At 38.9% G+C, this 18598-nt stretch overlaps 3 protein-coding genes across 3 annotated transcripts in view; 2 read left to right on the top strand and 1 right to left on the bottom strand.

Annotated features, from left to right (window-relative positions):
• Positions 1-1761: 1761 nt before the first annotated feature.
• LOC105286207 overlaps positions 1762-18598 on the bottom strand; it is a 29081-nt gene continuing 12244 nt past the window's right edge. Inside the window, exons 12-17 of the mRNA XM_026973331.1 lie at positions 4599-4804; positions 3699-4168; positions 3011-3188; positions 2696-2917; positions 2399-2628; positions 1762-2189 (exon numbers count right to left, since the gene is read on the bottom strand). Coding sequence (XP_026829132.1) covers positions 2016-2189; positions 2399-2628; positions 2696-2917; positions 3011-3188; positions 3699-4168; positions 4599-4804 — 1480 coding nt within the window. The 3' untranslated portion in view covers positions 1762-2015. The remainder of the gene's footprint in view (positions 2190-2398; positions 2629-2695; positions 2918-3010; positions 3189-3698; positions 4169-4598; positions 4805-18598) is intronic.
• On the top strand, positions 5092-6111 carry LOC113562828 (histone-lysine N-methyltransferase SETMAR-like). The gene has a single exon (XM_026973329.1). It carries the CDS (start codon positions 5092-5094, stop codon positions 6109-6111), a length of 1020 nt encoding a protein of 339 aa, XP_026829130.1.
• Positions 12267-18089, top strand: LOC105278220. The gene is made up of 2 exons (XM_011337141.2): positions 12267-13450; positions 17210-18089. The coding sequence occupies exons 1-2, from the start codon at positions 12971-12973 to the stop codon at positions 17423-17425; spliced, it is 696 nt and encodes a 231-aa protein (XP_011335443.2). The 5' UTR covers positions 12267-12970; the 3' UTR covers positions 17426-18089.

Below are 18598 nucleotides of genomic sequence, written 5' to 3'. Positions count from 1 at the left end.
GGGCAAACCATGATATTTATGTATGTGATTTCATAAACTTTCATGATACCTTTTCCATTACCGCCAAGAAGTTTTAATATTCCATCTCTATTATTATTCTCGAAACGATGTATCTTAGATCTTTTTCGCACCAAATATCACGTATATTTGTCGTCTTTTTTGTACCTTTATTAAGAAAAGGTAAGTTTTCTACGGATATCACAACTTTTTGAATTTGGCTTTTATTTGGTAATGCATAAAACAATTTTTTCGGAAAAGAAAAAAATTTAATTCTTACTTACCAAGAAGCTGACGCACTTGATAAATAATAATAAATGTGAAGTGCTGACTATTCCTTATGTGTCAAGTTCTAATGTGACGCAAGGAAGAGCCAAGAAATAGAATGACATAAATAAATAAATAATAAATAGAAGATAGCAACCGAAAGCAACTGCCGTCTCGCGACAAACGTTGCAGTGGGGTGCCGATGACGAATATATGTGTCACATAAATTTTGATATTTAGACTTTCCAGCAAAATATCTTCGCTAATACAGCACGAAGAGCAAAAATACAAACAGTTCACGTATGTAAAGTAAGCCTCGGCTAATGACCTAAACCTATTATTAAACCTATTATGAACTTGATCTGTTCAAGTTCATAATAGGTTATTGACATCTGATAATTTGATGACGGCACGCGCAACTAGTTGCTTCGCGCATGCACATGGCGCGAGACACTACGTGTCTCTCGATTTTAAAACAGCTCGCATCTCTTCGCGAACTACCTTTGCTTGGCATTCCGCAACAGTTGCTTCGCAAGAAAAACATCCTCTCGCGACAACAATGCGTTCAACCCTGCATCCTCCTTGTATCCTGAAGACGTTCTCATCTCTCCTGCTCCTCGAACCTCAAGATCGTCGAAGAGTCGCACCCGCCCTTCGACAATCGCCGTAATCTGACGTTTCAAATGATTGAATTTGAATGACAATACAGAGTTGCTCGAAAATTCATGGTAAGTTATATTGAATTATTGTATAATATTATTTCGTACAAACCTTACCTTTTCCATGAAAAGGGAAAAAAGACGCCAACTTCACGCGTTGACTGGTCGAAAAAAAAGTATTAAGAATCCTGAGATGTACGTAAATCTTTTAAAGTTTAAGCAAGAAAAATACCTTCTATTTTTTTTTAATTCGGGAGTTCCTACGTTTTTGCGATATCTTCTTATCACTTATCTTGCGCAATAATCAACGTTCGTATATATAAAGATCTGTCAGTAAGCAGTAGTTTTACGAAGTCCGTTTACATGTAATATTTATTAACTACTAGCACCACAGGCGCGCGCTATTTTATTTTTCAATATTAATAATGTTTTCGACTAATAATATTCATCTATTATTTATTATATAATAAATAACACAAATCCTATTCTAAAAAAGGCGTAAGGTGTTATTTATTTCATCATGTTTCATCAATACAAATTTGACAGAATTGACAGCTGCCGTTTTCACGTTCCTAAGAAATAATAAATTAATATAACCGCACTGACAGCCACTATATATGACATTCTGACATTCGCAACACGAAGTTCAAGTCACACGAAGTTCGAGCCAAGCGAGAGAACCAATCAGCGTCGCGGAAAAGAGGTCTCAATATTCAATAAAAAAAACCTTCACGAAGTTAACACGCCTGTTTTAGAATAGGAATAATATTGCATATAATGAAGGAAGCGCTCTGATACCACTTTTGAGACTAGTTTAAATTAGAACAATTAAAAAAAATTATTTGTCCTAACATATTGGAATTATATTTGATTTACTAAAAATAACATGTGACATTTTCTAAAGAATATTATGTATAATATAAAACAATCTTGTCTACTTACTCCACCTATAATTCCATGTGATATAGGCGAGGTGGTTGCTTGTGTAATACTATGTACCCATAACATTGTGCCCTCTGCATCCATAAAATTGTGCCCTGCATAGCCCCATAAAAAAATACATGATAGAAGTTGATAGAAGCTGGCGATCTTTTAATCATCAGCCTCTTTCACGGCCAGTTTCTTAGCCATTGCTTTCAACTCGTTCTTCGCGAGTCTCCCACAACCGAGGTGTGGGAAAGTGTCCAAGAACACTACTCCAGCACGCAGCCTGAAAGCGTCTGTCATGTTCTTCGCCACCAAGTCGACTAACTCTTTCTCCGTTACCTGCATACGCAATTCGTTTGTATTAGCGCTTTATTTCATGAGGATATTAGTGCTCCCTAATTGATAAGATTCTTGAGCGAAATAATTGCTTCCCCTCTACATGATGCTTAGCTTTTATCAAATCATGCAAAGGAAGGAAACAGAAAAACTAATGTCTAGTCTGTCCACTTTCAAATTTAAAGAAAAATTACGATTTTGATAGACTATACCGTAAACCCAGGTTTAATGGTGACGTATGCAACCGGATGTTCATCGTCAGTTGGATGAGGCACTCCCATTACCGCGACCTCCAGCACTCCCGGATGCGTGTGCAACAAGATTTCGATTTCCGCAGATGAGACTTGGACTCCTCTATACTTGATGAGATCTTTTAGCTTGTCCACGATATACAACTCGCCGTCCGCATCGATGTAACCGACGTCACCCGAATGCAACCACCCTGGAAGTGACATTCGCGATTATTTTTATAGTGTTTTCGTTTAAGATATCTCGTGAGATATCCTAACCTTCCGCATCAAACACTTGTTTCGTTGCTTTGGGATTCCTGTAGTAACCGTTCATTATGGTTGCCGATTTTATGCATATCTCTCCCGTCTGATTCGGGCCCAAAGTCTTTCCATTGTCCGGATCTATGATTTTTAGTTCGCCATTTTGTGTTACTGTCCCACAAGATCCGATCTTGTGCCAAGGCAATTGCAACGTAATCATCCCGGCAACTTCTATCAATCCTACAGATACGAAATTCATGTCAAGGATTGTGAACGCTGGCGTCTTTGCGCTATATATTATATTTCTCACGTATCATTGTATCATTTACTTACCATAAGCTTGTAATATATGAATATGCGGTAAAACACGTTTCCATTCTTCCTGTGTTTTCGCTTTGAGAATCGCGCCACCGCAAACTATACCTTGTAGAGAGGATAACGGATATTTCGTCGTAACTCCTGACTGTAAGAAATAGTTGGTTGCGCCGGTACCGAAGGACAACCAATTTACCTGAATCGAAAAAAAATCAGAGATAATAGAGGCGTTTGCAATCTGATGTCATGCCAAATGTCATGCCGGTAAATATCAAATTGCGTAATTACGCGGAGCCGGCAAGACACATGTCATGACCATGATCAATATTAGATGACCATGTCATCGACGATAATTTTAATAGCCAACATGTTCTCTACTCACTTTTTACTCACGTTTCTAGTAACGGACAGATTTATATTTTCAAAAAATAACCGAATCGCATTCAAATTCAAGAAAAGTTGTTTCGCGAGTGCTTTCACATCTTTACAAGTACAAGCCTAACATGGTACTAACACATTGACCTATGAGTACAAAAACCTACGAAACAATAGCTAGCAATCTGAGTAATGTAGAGGTGAATCAATCGTCACTTTCTCTTTTCAAGGCTTTAGTGTTACTTGCATGTTACTCGTAGCTTACTCTGCCAAGAAACAATCTCGCCGAACGAGATTACTTTCGAGAGTTATCCTCATCGCGCCTTCTTACCTTGTACTTCTCGATCAGCTGGCAGATCATCTCCGCGTCGTAATATGGGTAGATGATCACTTTCACGCCTGTAGTGATCGCTTTTATGTTCATCACCACCCCAGTGATCCAGTAGAGGGACGCGCACCACAGTACAACTTCGTCGGCGTTGTCGTCTTGGACTGACATTAGCCAACAGTAGTTGGATAACTCGACACTCTTCGGCATTCCCGTGGTATGCCCCGACGTATGCATGATGCAGGCTGTTTTCTTGATGTCATCGAGCTCGAGATACCGAAAATTCGCCATCTGTGAGTCGCTATAGCCGCTCAACACTTTGGAGAACGGAATCGTGCCAGGGTAGTCGCCGTACACCACCACGATAGGACTACAGTTCTTGTCCTTAATCGCCGTCAAGATCAAATCCACAGGTTCTTTCGTGCAGAAAATCACTTTCGGCATCGTCTGCTCCAGCACGTGACGCGCCGTATCTGTGACAAACAACGCGAAATTAAATAATCGGCAGAGGCGTAATCGCGCAATTACATATTCAATGAAGATTGAGGGAAATAATCCTGAGACAAATTAAATTGTGTCGACTTATTCCTCTCTCCTCTTTTCCTCCTCTTGTTGAATTAACATTTTATTTCCGACAATTATGTGTTAAGGATGCAAATAAATTTGCGGTTCTCTCTCACGAGAATTCATATTACAAAGTTTTTAAATGCCAACCGTTTTGAATGCTATTATTTCACTAAGTAATACGTTGTTTTATGGATAACGACACTTTGAAAAATTGCAATATTAAAAAATCTGAATGTTTACGTTATAAAGACTATTGATGACCCAGAGGGTAGTCACAGTAATTTACACACTTATGAAATTAAACGTAATACTCCAGTGCTAGCTAGGGAAACTCACTCAAGTCCATCTTCTCGTACCACCCATTGAAGATCGCATTAATGTAAGTGGCCGCCAAGTAGGGTACGATGGAATCGAGATGATTATTCGAGCATATGCTGATAACGTCGCCAGATTTGATTCCATGCTCCTGAAGCCATAATGCGCATCTCACAACTTTATTTTGCAGTTCCGCGTATGTGACTACTTTGTCTGTTTGCGCGTCCACCTGCAATTTAAGTCACAAATTTTTGTTTTCACGTGGATATATTGTACTAATGAATAACGTGATAGAAATTGTTGGCCGTAATGTTGCGGAAAATATTGGGTCATTAAGTATGAAACTTTACAAATGTAAAAGCGCCATCTTTAACATTTGTTATCTCAAATTTGGCGCCAGACGTTAGTATCAGGTTAGGTTAGTGTGATAGATGTATGTTCGCTCTTCAAATGTCATATTTGTTTGTTCAAATATCTTCATTAGTTTTATTGGTGGATTCTTTTTTATAGAACTATGGAAAAGTCCAAAATTCGTGTGATTTATGAATATGAGTTCCGCCGTGGAACCACAGGGTCGGAGACGGCTCGTAATATCAACGCTGTATTTGGTGAAGGTTCAACTACTAAAGCAACGGTGGGCAATTGGTTCAAAAACTTCAGAGATGGAGATTTCAGCCTCGCTAATGAGCCACGTGGAAGACCAAAGACGAAGGTGGATAATGATCACTTGAGAGCCGTAGTAGAGTCCGATCCATCTCAAAGTACACGTGAATTGGCATCGATATTCAATGTTTCCATACTCACCATATTGGTTCATTTAGCTGCAATTGGTAAGATAAAGAAGTTGGACAAATGGGTTCCGCACGAATCGACCGATGCGCAGCAGGCGCAACGTCTAGAGGCTTCCCTTTCTTTGCTTTCCCGTCACAAAAATGAATCTTTTTTTAATCGAATTGTGACCTGCGATGAAAAGTGGATACTCTACGACAATCGTAAACGCTCACATCAGTGGTTGAACGCTGATGAACCACCGAGACATCACGCGAAACCCAACATTACACAGAAGAAGCTTATGGTGACTGTTTGGTGGTCCAGGTCAGGTGTTATCTACTACAACTTTATGAAACCTGGTACATCGATAACGGCTGAAGTATATTGCAAGCAACTGGACGAAATGATGCAACAACTTGCTATTAAACAACCGAAATTGGTCAATCGATCAATGCCAATCCTGTTGCATGATAATGCTCGACCGCACACTGCACGACTGACCGTGGCAAAGCTACAGGAGTTGGAATTGGAAACTCTCCGTCATCCACCATATTCATCAGATCTATCACCTACCGACTATCACTTCTTTCGGAATTTGGACAACTTCTTGATGGGAAAATTCTTCAATTCTCAACAGGCAGTCGAAACAGCCCTCCGCGACTTCATCGATTCCCGTACTCCTGGCTTCTATAGTAGAGGCATAGACCAACTACCACTAAAATGGCAGAAGTGTGTAGATAACATGGGCGCATACTTCGATTGAAAATAAATCATGTCCATGTGCCAAAAAATGCAAAAGTTTATGTTCTATTTGTAAAGTTTCATACTTAATGACCCAATATTTCTATTTTTTTGTAGATTTATATGCGTTTGTTAGTGCAATAAATGTTAAAAGATTAAACATGAATTATATATAGCTTTGATATGATTATTCTAATTTCTTTACTTTCTCTAGTTCTATCTTCTATAACGAAACCGAGGCCAAGAAATTAATAGCTTCATAAGAATCTTAAACAGGAATGGACTAAGTATATCAATGTTGGTTCAAGTGATCATAATTTAGCACTAATTGTTTTGTTATTAGTCACTCTATCGCATCAATTTCGTTATTATTACCCATTTGTTCCTGTTCAACTCCGATATCATATTATTTGCATATTTTGAACGAGCAATTTAATTGCTAGTAATTCAACTGTTAGGATGGCAGAAGATTCGTCAGTGGAACTCTCTTTACTACATGATTATGCACGTTTTAATTATTATTGTAGCAGGAAGTACTAATTATTTAATTCATTCTTCGCTGGAAATTTGTTGGGGCATCACCGCAATACGCTCTGTAGTGTCAGTCTTCGAATTAAAAATATTTAAAGCGTTTTGAATGCATTATGTAATCGGTGCAAGTAATAATATACATAAAATATCAACTTACGTGCGCGATGTTATTTTTGTATTTATTGATGCTCTTCCATATCAGTTCTCCGAGGCCTTTGTAATCGCTCGATAGAGGCTTCACTTCCCCCTTATAGACATTGTTTTCGACTGTGAATTTCTTGGGTGGAACCTAATGAGAATACATACAGTTAAAATTAGTTTTCCTCCGTACTGTCGCGAGCTTTCTTGTGTTTTATCTATGTTTTCGATTTGCTTAGATTTAATACTCATTGCACTTAGTCACTGCTCATAAATCTCCGTTCGTCAAACGTCGTGGGATGTGACGCTCATGTGCGGTATTGTGCACTCACCTTTGGTTCATCTGCGCCCATTTTGTCAGACATGTCCTCGTATCAGATTTTTAACGTTGAAGATATGAAATCCTGAAAAAACGGCGTAATATACACACACTGCAATAATGTCACAAGTATGAATAGATGTCATCAGCAGACTACATGTCGCGTTTTGATGATTGTAAGGAGCGCAATTGATTAACTTCTGATATTATGACTTTTTCTATTATAAGGCAAAGTTGATTATTTAATTTGTAAACTGGACTTCCGAATATCTCTTACGCCTATTTATTATTTGGTGGCAATTTTTTAAATGATTTAAAATAAAAATCCTGAAATGCACTAATGAGAGGTTTCCAGGTGTTTATATTTGAATTTTTATTTTGTTACATTATCAATTTGAATATTCGAACAAGCGTCTGCTAGATAAGTGTCTGGCATTTTATTTGTTTATGTCAATTGATCAGATTCAATGCAGCTTCTTACAAAGTGTGCCATTAGTAATATTATTATATATAGAAGTACAAAAAAGATCAAAACATCTTTCTATAGCATAGGTCGAAGGACTGTGTGTAAGGCATACAGAATCTCAGAATCCACATACGTATTTTTTAATTTTTACTTGCAATTTGTAGTACCAATATTGTATCACTCGTTATTGTAAGCCAAATGCCTAACTATGGCGCCTGATATAGAGAAAATTTGTTTAATAAGATGTAAGGCACTAGTGATGACGCAAAAATTTACAATTCAAATTGTAGGTAGAAAAAATGTAAACGAGCACAGTAATGACACTAGTATAAGCAAGGATGATAAAAATGTGTTATCTTTTCCTTGTTTTATCACACACTTGCAACAGACTTTTACTGTGTGAATAAACGCTTCATAATGAGGTATTCTATCCGTGAAACTACTGCAGAGCTGAAGTTGATGATTGAATAACGTTGGGAGCTAAATATGATATTTACGCATGTGATTTCATAAACATTCCTGGCACTTTGTATATAACTGGTTCACCAGTCGAGGTATATGTCGGATACCGCAGATGGGAAGGATCACGCGAGAAATCAATCGTAAAAATACAAAACACTGGTCGCGTGACGCGGAAGAAAATCTAACAAAATAGGAAACAGAAAGAGCTATCACGTAAGACGAGAATCGCTACCGCCAACGAAAGATGCATGAATGAAAAACAGTCTACGTACAATGGAAGGTGCAAGCGGATTGTCATGATGACAGTGTCGTTCAAAGACTTATGCTTGCTTCAGTTTTGTAACCAACCAAATTTAAATCGATGGCAAGGTGACTGACGATGCTCCCTTTACTCTTGTTTCGATTTACAAGTTATATCGAAGTGGCAGCGAATTGACCCAAAATTGTAATCAGTGGAAACGGTTAAAATAAGTTGAAAGTAGATAGCACAAATTCCTACTTTTTATTATTTATAAGAGAGGATGTTACATTTCATTAAGCCCAGTATAGTCTATGTAATATATTGCGGACGATTTAACGCAATTTTTAAAGTAAGAAATATTACAGAACATAATATTAGGTTGTTCATTAAGTTCTGCGGTTTTTTTGCCCTAAATTAAAACATAAATCTATTGTACTTACATATTTATTCAATCTAGAATGTATTGTCCATCTTGATCGACCACCTTCTGCCAACGTTCTGGAAGGGACATAATGCCGCGTTTGTAGAAGTCGCGCGACTTCTGCGCGAAAAAGTCCTCCAAGTACGTTTGAATATCGTCCACTGAATTAAAGCGCTGCCCGTCGAGATTGTTTTAGAGTGGCCGGAACAGATGGTAATCCGACGGCGCAAGGTCTGGGGAGTACGGTGGGTGCTGCATGACTTCCCAGCCAAAGCACTTCAACTTCTTCTTGGTCACCAAAGCAGTGTGTGGTTTGGTGTTGTCGTGGTGGAAGACAACGCCCTTCCTGTTCGCCAATTCCGGCCGCTTCTCCGCCACTGCCTGCTTCAATTTTTCTAACTGAGCGCAATACTTCTCGGCGTTGATGGTCTGACCGCGCGGAAGCAGCTCGAAGTACAGGACGCCTCGCCAATCCCACCACACACTCAGCATCACTTTCTTCGGATGCAAATCCGCTTTGGCAACCGATTGTGACGACTCACCCGGACCGCACCATGATCGCTTGCGTCGAATGTTGTTATATACCACCCATTTTTCATCTCCCGTGACCACCCGTTTGAGAAAGGCCTCCAGCGAGTTTCATTTCAGCAGGGATTCACAGATCATGAAGCGGTCCAAAATGTTCTTTTCGGTGAGCTCGTGAGGGACCCAAACATCTGCTTTTTTCGACATCCCAAGCCGTTTTAATCGCTGCGCAACCGTTGTATGGGCGATGTCGAAGCGCTCCGCGATCTCCCGCGTCGTCAGGTGTCGATCTGCTTTGATTGCGGCCACGATTTGGTCGTCGTCAGTGGTGGATGGACGACCGGAGCGAGCAGCATCGGAGACGTTCACATCTCCGGAACGAAAGCGCGCAAACCAACGCTGACAAGTGTCAGCGCTTATGGCCGAGTCCCCGTACACGCCACATATCTCACGTTGTGCGTTCGTCGCTTTTACTCCTTTGCGGAAGAAAAATAGCAAAATGTGCCGAAAATGCACCTTTTGATCCTCCAATTTCAATGAATAGAGCGTACACACAATACGTCAAAACACAACAAAGCTCTAGCGAAATGTCAAGCGTTGTCTAACCTGTCACGGAGTATGCGGCAATCCGCGGTTCAGGCGATGCATGCTATCTTTTTCAATGGACAAACGCTATCTATCGAGAAAACCGCAGAACTTAATGAACAACCTAATATACAAATTGCAAGCAAATTGCATGTGTTTCGTAAATTGCGCAAGTATTGAAAACGTGCTCTATCCTCTCTTCCTGATCAAGGTTTTGCCTGCTGGCATGCGCCATGGTTTGTACGTTTCGAGATCTGTTCTTTTTAACTGTCTGCACAAGAAGTATATATATCTGTTCATTTTAGCTGCCTGCTTTAGTGCAGGAAAAACCTCGAAAAAAACAACCTTTTACTGGTTGGGTTATGATTAGTGCGAAGTTGTGATAATGGTCTCGCTATTCGCCCCTGTATTATTCGGTTCATTATATATGTTCCTAGTAATAAGCACGCTAGTCCTATAAAACTGATGCATTCCTCTAGGTTTTCAATTTGGACATATTGCGTATACAAGTGCATATTACGCAAATCTTGCGTCAAAGAAAATGTACACTATAAAACACAATACAATTCAACGACAAGCAATTCTTACAGCAGAAACTCAAGAAATTGCATCAACACTTGAGCAATATATTGCATAATGTAAAACAGGCTTTAGTCGTCAAACTTGCAAGTTTGATACAAGATAAAACAAAGTAGAAGGTAAATAAGCTAGATAACGCAATATTATCATCTTTATCAGCGCGGTCTGTAGCAAGAACTATTCTATCTATTAACTATAAGTTCTTAAAGTATAATGCTTCAATTAGAACATTTCTGTTTAAGTGCAAGTTGAAGCAGTCTGTATTACCAACGAAAGTGAGGAATTTTTAATCTCACTAATCTCTGTTTTAATTATACAGAACAATAAATCCTTTTCCACAATTATAGTACACAGCAATACAGGTCCTGAAATTGGAGTTTATGTTAAAAACCAAAAATATTCTAAAATATTCTAAGTTTTGTTATCGGATTGTTGCCTAATCTCGTGTGATAATATGCTTAGTATAAAAGTTTCGCAGTTTGTACGCACAAAAGTGGAATAATTGGATCTAGGGATCAGAATAAGGAAATATGAGGAAGCTATTAGAAGTGAGTTGTGATCTTGCGCGACGATCTTATTGATATGTATAGAAGCGGAAATGCTCGAATTACACGCGTGTTGGCGAGACGGAATGTCTCGCGACTATCCGAGGCGCGGTAGTATATCGATAAGGGCCGAATTCCAATTCTGCCGAATCACGGCCCCCTCTCGCTAACGATTGCGAGGTATCGCGGAACCGTCAGGAAGAGCCTCGCTCTCTTCCGTGTGAGCGTTCGATCATGTAACAGCTCCGAACGAATAAACTTACTCTCAGTATAGCAAATCGGCGTTATCACATCTAATCCTGTGTTCGTCTATTTCCCAGGGATAAAACAGCTGGTGACGAGGATGGGATCCTTATTCTCGTGAAGAAGACGGAAAATCGAGATAAGGAAATCAGCTACAGCAAGATCCGGCTGTGAGCTGGAAGACGACACGTGGCAATAGAATTTTCGAGAAGGCTCGAAGGCAGCATAACAAGGAAGAAGAATCGAGATAAATTTTAATTGAAGCAACATGTCAACGGGATCACGCAGCTCCGGGACTGGAACAAATCCGGAGCAGAAAGTGGCAATTGCAAATCCTTTGCAAGTTGATATGTTCGACCCGGTGCGGCAGCCGCTGGGTAGATGGTTGCAACGTTTGGAGGGCACATTCCGACCCAGTGAACAGGAAATGTGCAAGATGCCGGCAAGATGCCTGCAAAAAGATAGGGAGATGACGATCAAAAATTGTGCAAAATGTCCCATGCCGTGATGCAGATCGTGACGGTGTTCTTCCTCTGATTGGTCGGCTGTCATGTGACATGCGCCATGTTAATACCGCGTTATTCAAATGTCGTATTTATCTGAAGGTGAAATGAGAACGTTATGTCAATTGCTCATTATAGAAAAAGGTCAAGTTAAATTAATTGCGGAATCATTATTAATGTAAACGCAAGGGAACAAATAAGATACATGTAATAGGAGAGGTTAAAATAAAGAAAGCAATATATATGTATATACATATACAGTTATTTATCCGATTATATATACTTACAGTCACTGTAAGTATATATAATAAACTGTTATTGAATATTATTAAATATTATGAAATATTATACAACAAACTAAAACATTGGGTACTACAGTACTACAAAGCATGTAAGCGTGTTTGTAGTACTGTAGTACCCAATGTTTTAGTTTTATCTGTGCAATTTGTGATATTTGTAATAGTTTGTTGTATAATATTTCATAATATTTAATTAATATTTCATAATATTCAATAACAGTTTATTATATATACTTACAGTGACTGTAAGTATATATAATCGGATAAATAACTGTATATATATATATATATATATTGCTTTCTTTATTTTAACCTCTCCTATTACATGTATTTTATTTGTTCTCTTGCGTTTACATTAATAATGATTCCGCAATTAATTTAACTTGACCTTTTTCTATAATGGGCAATTGACATAACGTTCTCATTTCACCTTCAGATAAATACGACATTTGAATAACGCGGTATTAACATGGCGCATGTCACATGACAGCCGACCAATCAGAGAAAGGAAACCGTCACGATCTGCATCACGGCATGGGACATTTTGCACAATTTTTGATCGTCATCTCCCTATCTTTTTGCAGGCATCTTGCCGGCATCTTGCACATTTCCTGTTCACTGGGGAGTGTTCCAAATTAGAGAGGAGTCAGATAGAGTGGCTTATCTATTACATTTCGTGGGTGTGGAAGCCTTCGGAATTTTGTGCGACCGTCTGGATCCGGTGGATCCATATACACAATCGTACGCTACGTTAGTGGCAAAATTGAAGGAGTTCTACGAGCCGGAACCCTTGGAGATTGCAGAAATATACATTTACCGGAAGAGAATGCAACGCCCGGAAGAGAGCGCACAGGAATACATGGCGGCTTTGCAAAAATTGTCCTTGCACTGTAAATTTGGAGGGTATCTACAAACCGAGTTGAGGAACCAATGAGTTTTTGGAGTGAGGAATCAAAGGATCCAATCGAGACTGTTGGAGACGGCCCAGCTGACGAGAGAATCTGCGTTGAAGATTGCGTGTGGCATGGAATTAGCAGAGAAAGGAGTCAACAAGCTGAAGGAGGAAAATCCGACAGAAGCAGCCGTCGACCTTGTTGGAACAAAACAAAGGAAGTCAAAGGGGCGAGAAGAGCGAAGAGGATTCAAAGGGAATCAACATGGAGCAAACAAAGAACCACAGCTTACAAATCGTTCTAAGTTTTCCAAAAATAATACCAATAAGCGTGTAAATACAAAATTTAATGATATTGTATGCTTTAGGTGTGGACAGGCTCACTTTGCGAACAGCTGTACTCTTCCTCGGAGCGTAAAATGCAGAGAATGTGGAGGTCTCGGACATCTGCAAAAAGTGTGTAAAGAGAAGGATCAAGCGCATATGTTAGAGGAAGTATGTAGTGTGATGGAGCAGGAGCATCTCGAGCACAGAGCGAAATTTACTGTACCCCTGCGAGTAGAAAATCAAGAGGTCATTTTCGATGTAGATTGCGGATCGGCGGTTACATTGGTAAGCGCAAAATGGTTGAGAAATACATTTCCGAAGTTAAAAGTGTGTAAAATGAAGTTAAGATTGCGATCGTACTGTAAGCAAAATTTCGTGCCACTCGGTTTTGTTAAAGTAAAGGTAAGGGATGTAGAGCAAGTTAAAAATTTAAATATGTACGTAGTAACATATGATAGAGACCCGTTGTTGGGCCGGGAATGGATCAATCAGTTGAAAATTCTAGCTAAAGTCAAAAATAGTTTAGTAGAAATTGAGGACGTTAAAATGCTAGATGCATGCGGTCAGAAAAGACTGGCAAAATTATTAGAGAAATATAGGGTAATTATGTACTTTAACGGACCCAGCCCCGATGACCTTGACCTTGACATATGTTGTCAAGGTCACCCTTCTGAGTGACCTTAAAGAAGTTTTAGCCGTCGCTCGTTGTTTGTTAAAAAGTTATAAACAAAGAAAGTTTAATGATTTCGCACGAATTTTTAGCTGTCCACGTGAAGCAAGAACATGATACTGACATATATTACAAAGGTTACCTTCCCGAATAACCCGCACTAGGTTTTAGTCGTCGATCGTTGTTTATGAAAAAGTTATTAACAAAAGAAATTTCGAAGATATAGTAGTTATTTTGAAAGAATATTGAATATTGAAAGATATAAACGACGAGTATGTATATGAACGAAGAAAAGAAAGTCATTTAAAGCAGTGAATTGTTAATATATAGAATAGTTTCTTTTAATATAAGTACAAAGTATTCTTCACTTTAACCAAAAGCACAAACAGTTAAATACAAAGTATTCTCTGCTTTAACTTAACCTAACCTAACCTAAGCTAAGATTCCATCAAATATACTCTTTCGTAAACGTATATGGTATCGTCAAATTATGCTTTATTCATTAAACATTTTTGTTAATAACTTTTTAACAAACAACGAGCGAAGGGTGAAACCTAGTGCGGGTTATTCAGGAAGGTGACCTTTGTAATATATGTCAAACTCAAGTCCTTGCTTCGCGTGGACAGCTGAAAATTCGTGCAAAATTATTAAACTTCTTTTGTTAATAACTTTTTAATAAACAACGAGCGACGGCTAAAACCTCTTCAAGGTCACTCAGGAGGGTGACCTTGACAACATATGTCAAGGTCAAGGTCATCGGGGCTGGGTCCGTTAAAGTACATAATTACCGAAATATAGAAATGTGTTGAGTGAAGAGTTTGCTCACATTAAGAATTTTAAAGCGCACTTGAAATTGAAGCCGGACGCGAAACCTACATTTATTAAAAACCGTGTAGTACCTTTTAAAATTTTGGAGAAAGTTGAAAAAGAATTAGACCGCATGGTAGAGGCCGGAATACTAGAGAAGGTAGAATCTTCAAGGTGGGCCACGCCGATTGTGCCCGTGTTAAAAAAAGATGGTGGAATTCGGGTATGTGGCGATTTTAGTGTCACAGTTAATCCGGCATTAATAATAGATGAGCATCCCTTACCTACTATGGATCAGTTATGTGCGTCAATGTCGGGAGGCACGATATTTTCGAAAATAGATCTGAAGCAAGCGTATTTACAATTACCAGTCGCGGAAGCAGACAGAGAAATACTTACTTTGAGTACGCATAAAGGATTATTTCGATGTAATAGATTGATGTACGGGGTGGCATCGGCACCTGCTATTTGGCAGAGAATTATGGAAGGGATATTAAGTGGAATTGAAGGGGTTGCAGTATTTTTAGACGGTATTAGAATCGCGGGAGAAAATATTGAGCAGCATGTAGAACGATTAGAGGCAGTGTTGAAACGTTTATCAGAGCATAACATATGTATAAACATAGATAAATGTGCGTTTCTTAAAGATCAAATTACGTATTGTGGATATTTAATCAGTAAAAAAGGGATTCAAAAGGAACCAAAGAAAATAGAGGCAGTACAAAGAATGCCTAGATAAAAGAATGTTACGGAAGTGAGAGCTTTTATTGGTTTAGTAAATTATTACGGTCGTTTTATTAGAAATTTAAGTTACATATTACATCCGTTAAATAAACTATTATAGAAAAATGCGATATTTAAATGGTCTAAAGAATGCGAAGTCGCATTTAATAAAGTTAAAGTAGAATTTGGGAGTGATAAAATATTAGTTCCGTTTAATTCCAAGCTACCGCTAGTGCTTGCAGTGGATGCCAGCCCGTACGGGGTAGGAGCGGTTTTATCGCATTGGTATCCTGATGGTACCGAGCGCGTGATTCAGTACGCATCAAATTCGTTAACGGAAACGCAAAAGAAATATGCGCAAATTGATAAAGAAGCGCTCGCGATCATATTCGGAGTCAAGAAATTTCACCAATTTCTGTATGGGAATCGATTTACATTATTAACCGATCATAAACCGCTAGCACAGATTTTTAACCCGCAAAAGGGTCTTCCAGCGTATAGTGCTATGCGAATGCAGCACTATGCGATATTCTTGCAAGCCTTCAATTTTGATATCAAATATCATAGGTCCCAAGAGCATGGGAACGCTGACGGTTTTTCACGATTGCCCATACAGGAAAAGAGCGTTGGAAATTATGATACAATCGATGTTTTTCAAATAGAGAATCTAGAAGTTTTGCCGGTGACAGCCAAGAGTATTCGTGAAGACACGAATAAAGACAGAGTTTTGATAAAGATTCGACAAGCCTTAGAGAAAGGTAAAAGTCTCGTGCCACTAGGATACCATGACAGCGAATTTTCACTACAAAATGACATAATTTTCAAGAAAGACAGAGTAGTTATCCCGGAAAGTTTAAGACATAAAGTGTTAAAAGAATTACATGCAGGACATTTTGGCACAGTTAGAATGAAACAATTAAGTAGAAATTTTTGTTGGTGGTCAAAAATGGACAAAGAGATCGAAGAGGTAACAAAAAATTGTAAAGCATGTATGCTAGTTAGTAAAAATCCGACTAGTAAAAATAAACATCATTGGGAAGCGGCGTCCAGACCGTTCGAGCGAGTACATGTAGACTTCGCAGGTCCGTTTATGGGACACATGTTTCTATTCTGGTAGATGCGTATACCAGATGGCCGGAGGTGTACATTGTTAAAGATATGTCAGTGAGAAATGCAGAGAGATTTTCGTTACGTTTGGTCTACCACAAACATTAGTTTTGGACAATGGTCGAACTTTTATAGCCACAGAGTTTGAGAATTTTCTAAGAAACAATGGCATTCATCACAAACGTACAGCTCCGTACCATCCAGCCACGAATGGCTTAGCGGAACGTTTCGTTCAAACACTAAAACAAGCTTTACGTAAATTTAATTCTGTATATAATGGTAATATCAGGGCGAATTTGTAGAAGTTTCTTTTCCAATATAGAATAACTCCACATCCGGAATTAAATAAATCACCGGCGGAAGCTATGTTCGGAAGAACATTAAGAAGTAGGTTAGATTTAATGTTTCCTGAAGGAGATAAAGAGAAAGAAAAAATAGAAAATGGTAGCGCAGGAAGAAATTTTAGAGAAAGCGAAAGAGTCGCCGTACGAGACTATTTAAATAAAGAAAATAAATGGCGTTTTGGAAGCATAAGTAGAAAATTCGGTAAACTGCATTACGAGATCAAATTAGACGATGGTAGAATCTGGAAACGTCACATTGACCAAATGAAAGCGATAGGAAACCGGATTAGTGATAAGTTGCGATCCAAGGATATCGATCATAATGGTCCGAGGGAAACAAGCGAGATCGTGATTACCGAGAACAATGCTAACAGTAACATAAATGCGACACAGGGAATTTTCGACTCTGGTTCGAGACATCGCTCCGAAGACAATGAAATAGTGGAATCCGAGGAAGAGGGAACAGCTGAAGCCAACGTCCCACACTCTTCGACAGTAGAACCGAACACCAGTAGTCACGAGCGGCAATCAACTGCGATTGCGGAGAGCCGACCTCAACGCAATAGAAAACCTCCATCCAGATATGGGAATTATTTATCGTCATTTTAAACATTGTTTTTTATTTTGCTTTTCTCCTGTTTTGGGTGGTGAGTTTAAAAATACAAGGGGAAGAGCTGCTATGTATAGAAGCGGAAATGCTCGAATTACGCGCGTGTGGCGAGACGGAATGTCTCGCGACTATCCGAGGCGCGGTAGTATATCGATAAGGGCCGAATTCCAATTCTGCCGAATCACGGCCCCCTCACGTTAACGATTGCGAGGTATCGCGGAACCGTCAGGAAGAGCCTCGCTCTCTTCCGTGTGAGCGTTCGATCATGTAACAGCTCCGACCGTATAAACTTACTCTCAGTATAGCAAATCGGCGTTATCACATCTAGTCCTGTGTTCGTCTATTTTCCGGGGATAAAACACTTATATGTAAAGATCTTAAACGAAACACGATTTATAAAAGCAAGAGCTAGAAATATCATTAAGCAGTAGTTTTACGAAGTACATTCATATGTAATATTTATTAAATTTATTGCATATAATTAAGTAAGCGCTCTGACAACACTTTTAAGACTAGTTTAGATTAGACCAAGTAAAAAAAATTATTTGTCCTATCATATTGGAATTATATCTTATTTACGAAAAATAAACATTAGACGGTTTATAAAACTAATGTGTAATATTCTTCCTATGTGATATAAATATATTTGACCTGCCACAAGAACAACCTTGTATACTTATTCCACCTATAATACGTGATTCGGGGAAAGTGATTGATTATAGTAAAATACTACATATCCGTAACATGTGCTCCAAAATAGTGCCCCACATATCCCCATACAAAAATACATGATAGAAGCTGATATAAGCTGGAGATCATTTAATCATCAGCCTCTTCCACGGCCAGCTTCTTAGCCATTGCCTTCAACTCTACCTTAGCGATTTTTCCAGTACCGGTGTATGGGAAAGCGTCCAAGAACACCACTCCAGCACGCAGTTTGAAACTGTCTGCCATGTTGTTCGCTACCAAGTCGACCAACTCTTTCTCCGTCACCTGTACACGCGATTCGTTTGTATTAGCGCTTTATTTCGTAAGGATATTAGTGCTCCCTAATTGATGAGATTCATAACGCAAGCGAAATAATTGCTCCCCCTCTACATGATGCTTAGATTTTTACCAAAACACGCAAAGGAAGGAAACAGAAAAACTAATGTCTAGTCTGTTCACTTTCA

Source organism: Ooceraea biroi, chromosome 10 (assembly GCF_003672135.1).
Source record: "Ooceraea biroi isolate clonal line C1 chromosome 10, Obir_v5.4, whole genome shotgun sequence".
NCBI lineage: Eukaryota > Metazoa > Arthropoda > Insecta > Hymenoptera > Formicidae > Ooceraea > Ooceraea biroi.
Note: the sequence above shows the minus strand (reverse complement) of the source record. Positions and strands in the feature narration are given on the sequence as shown.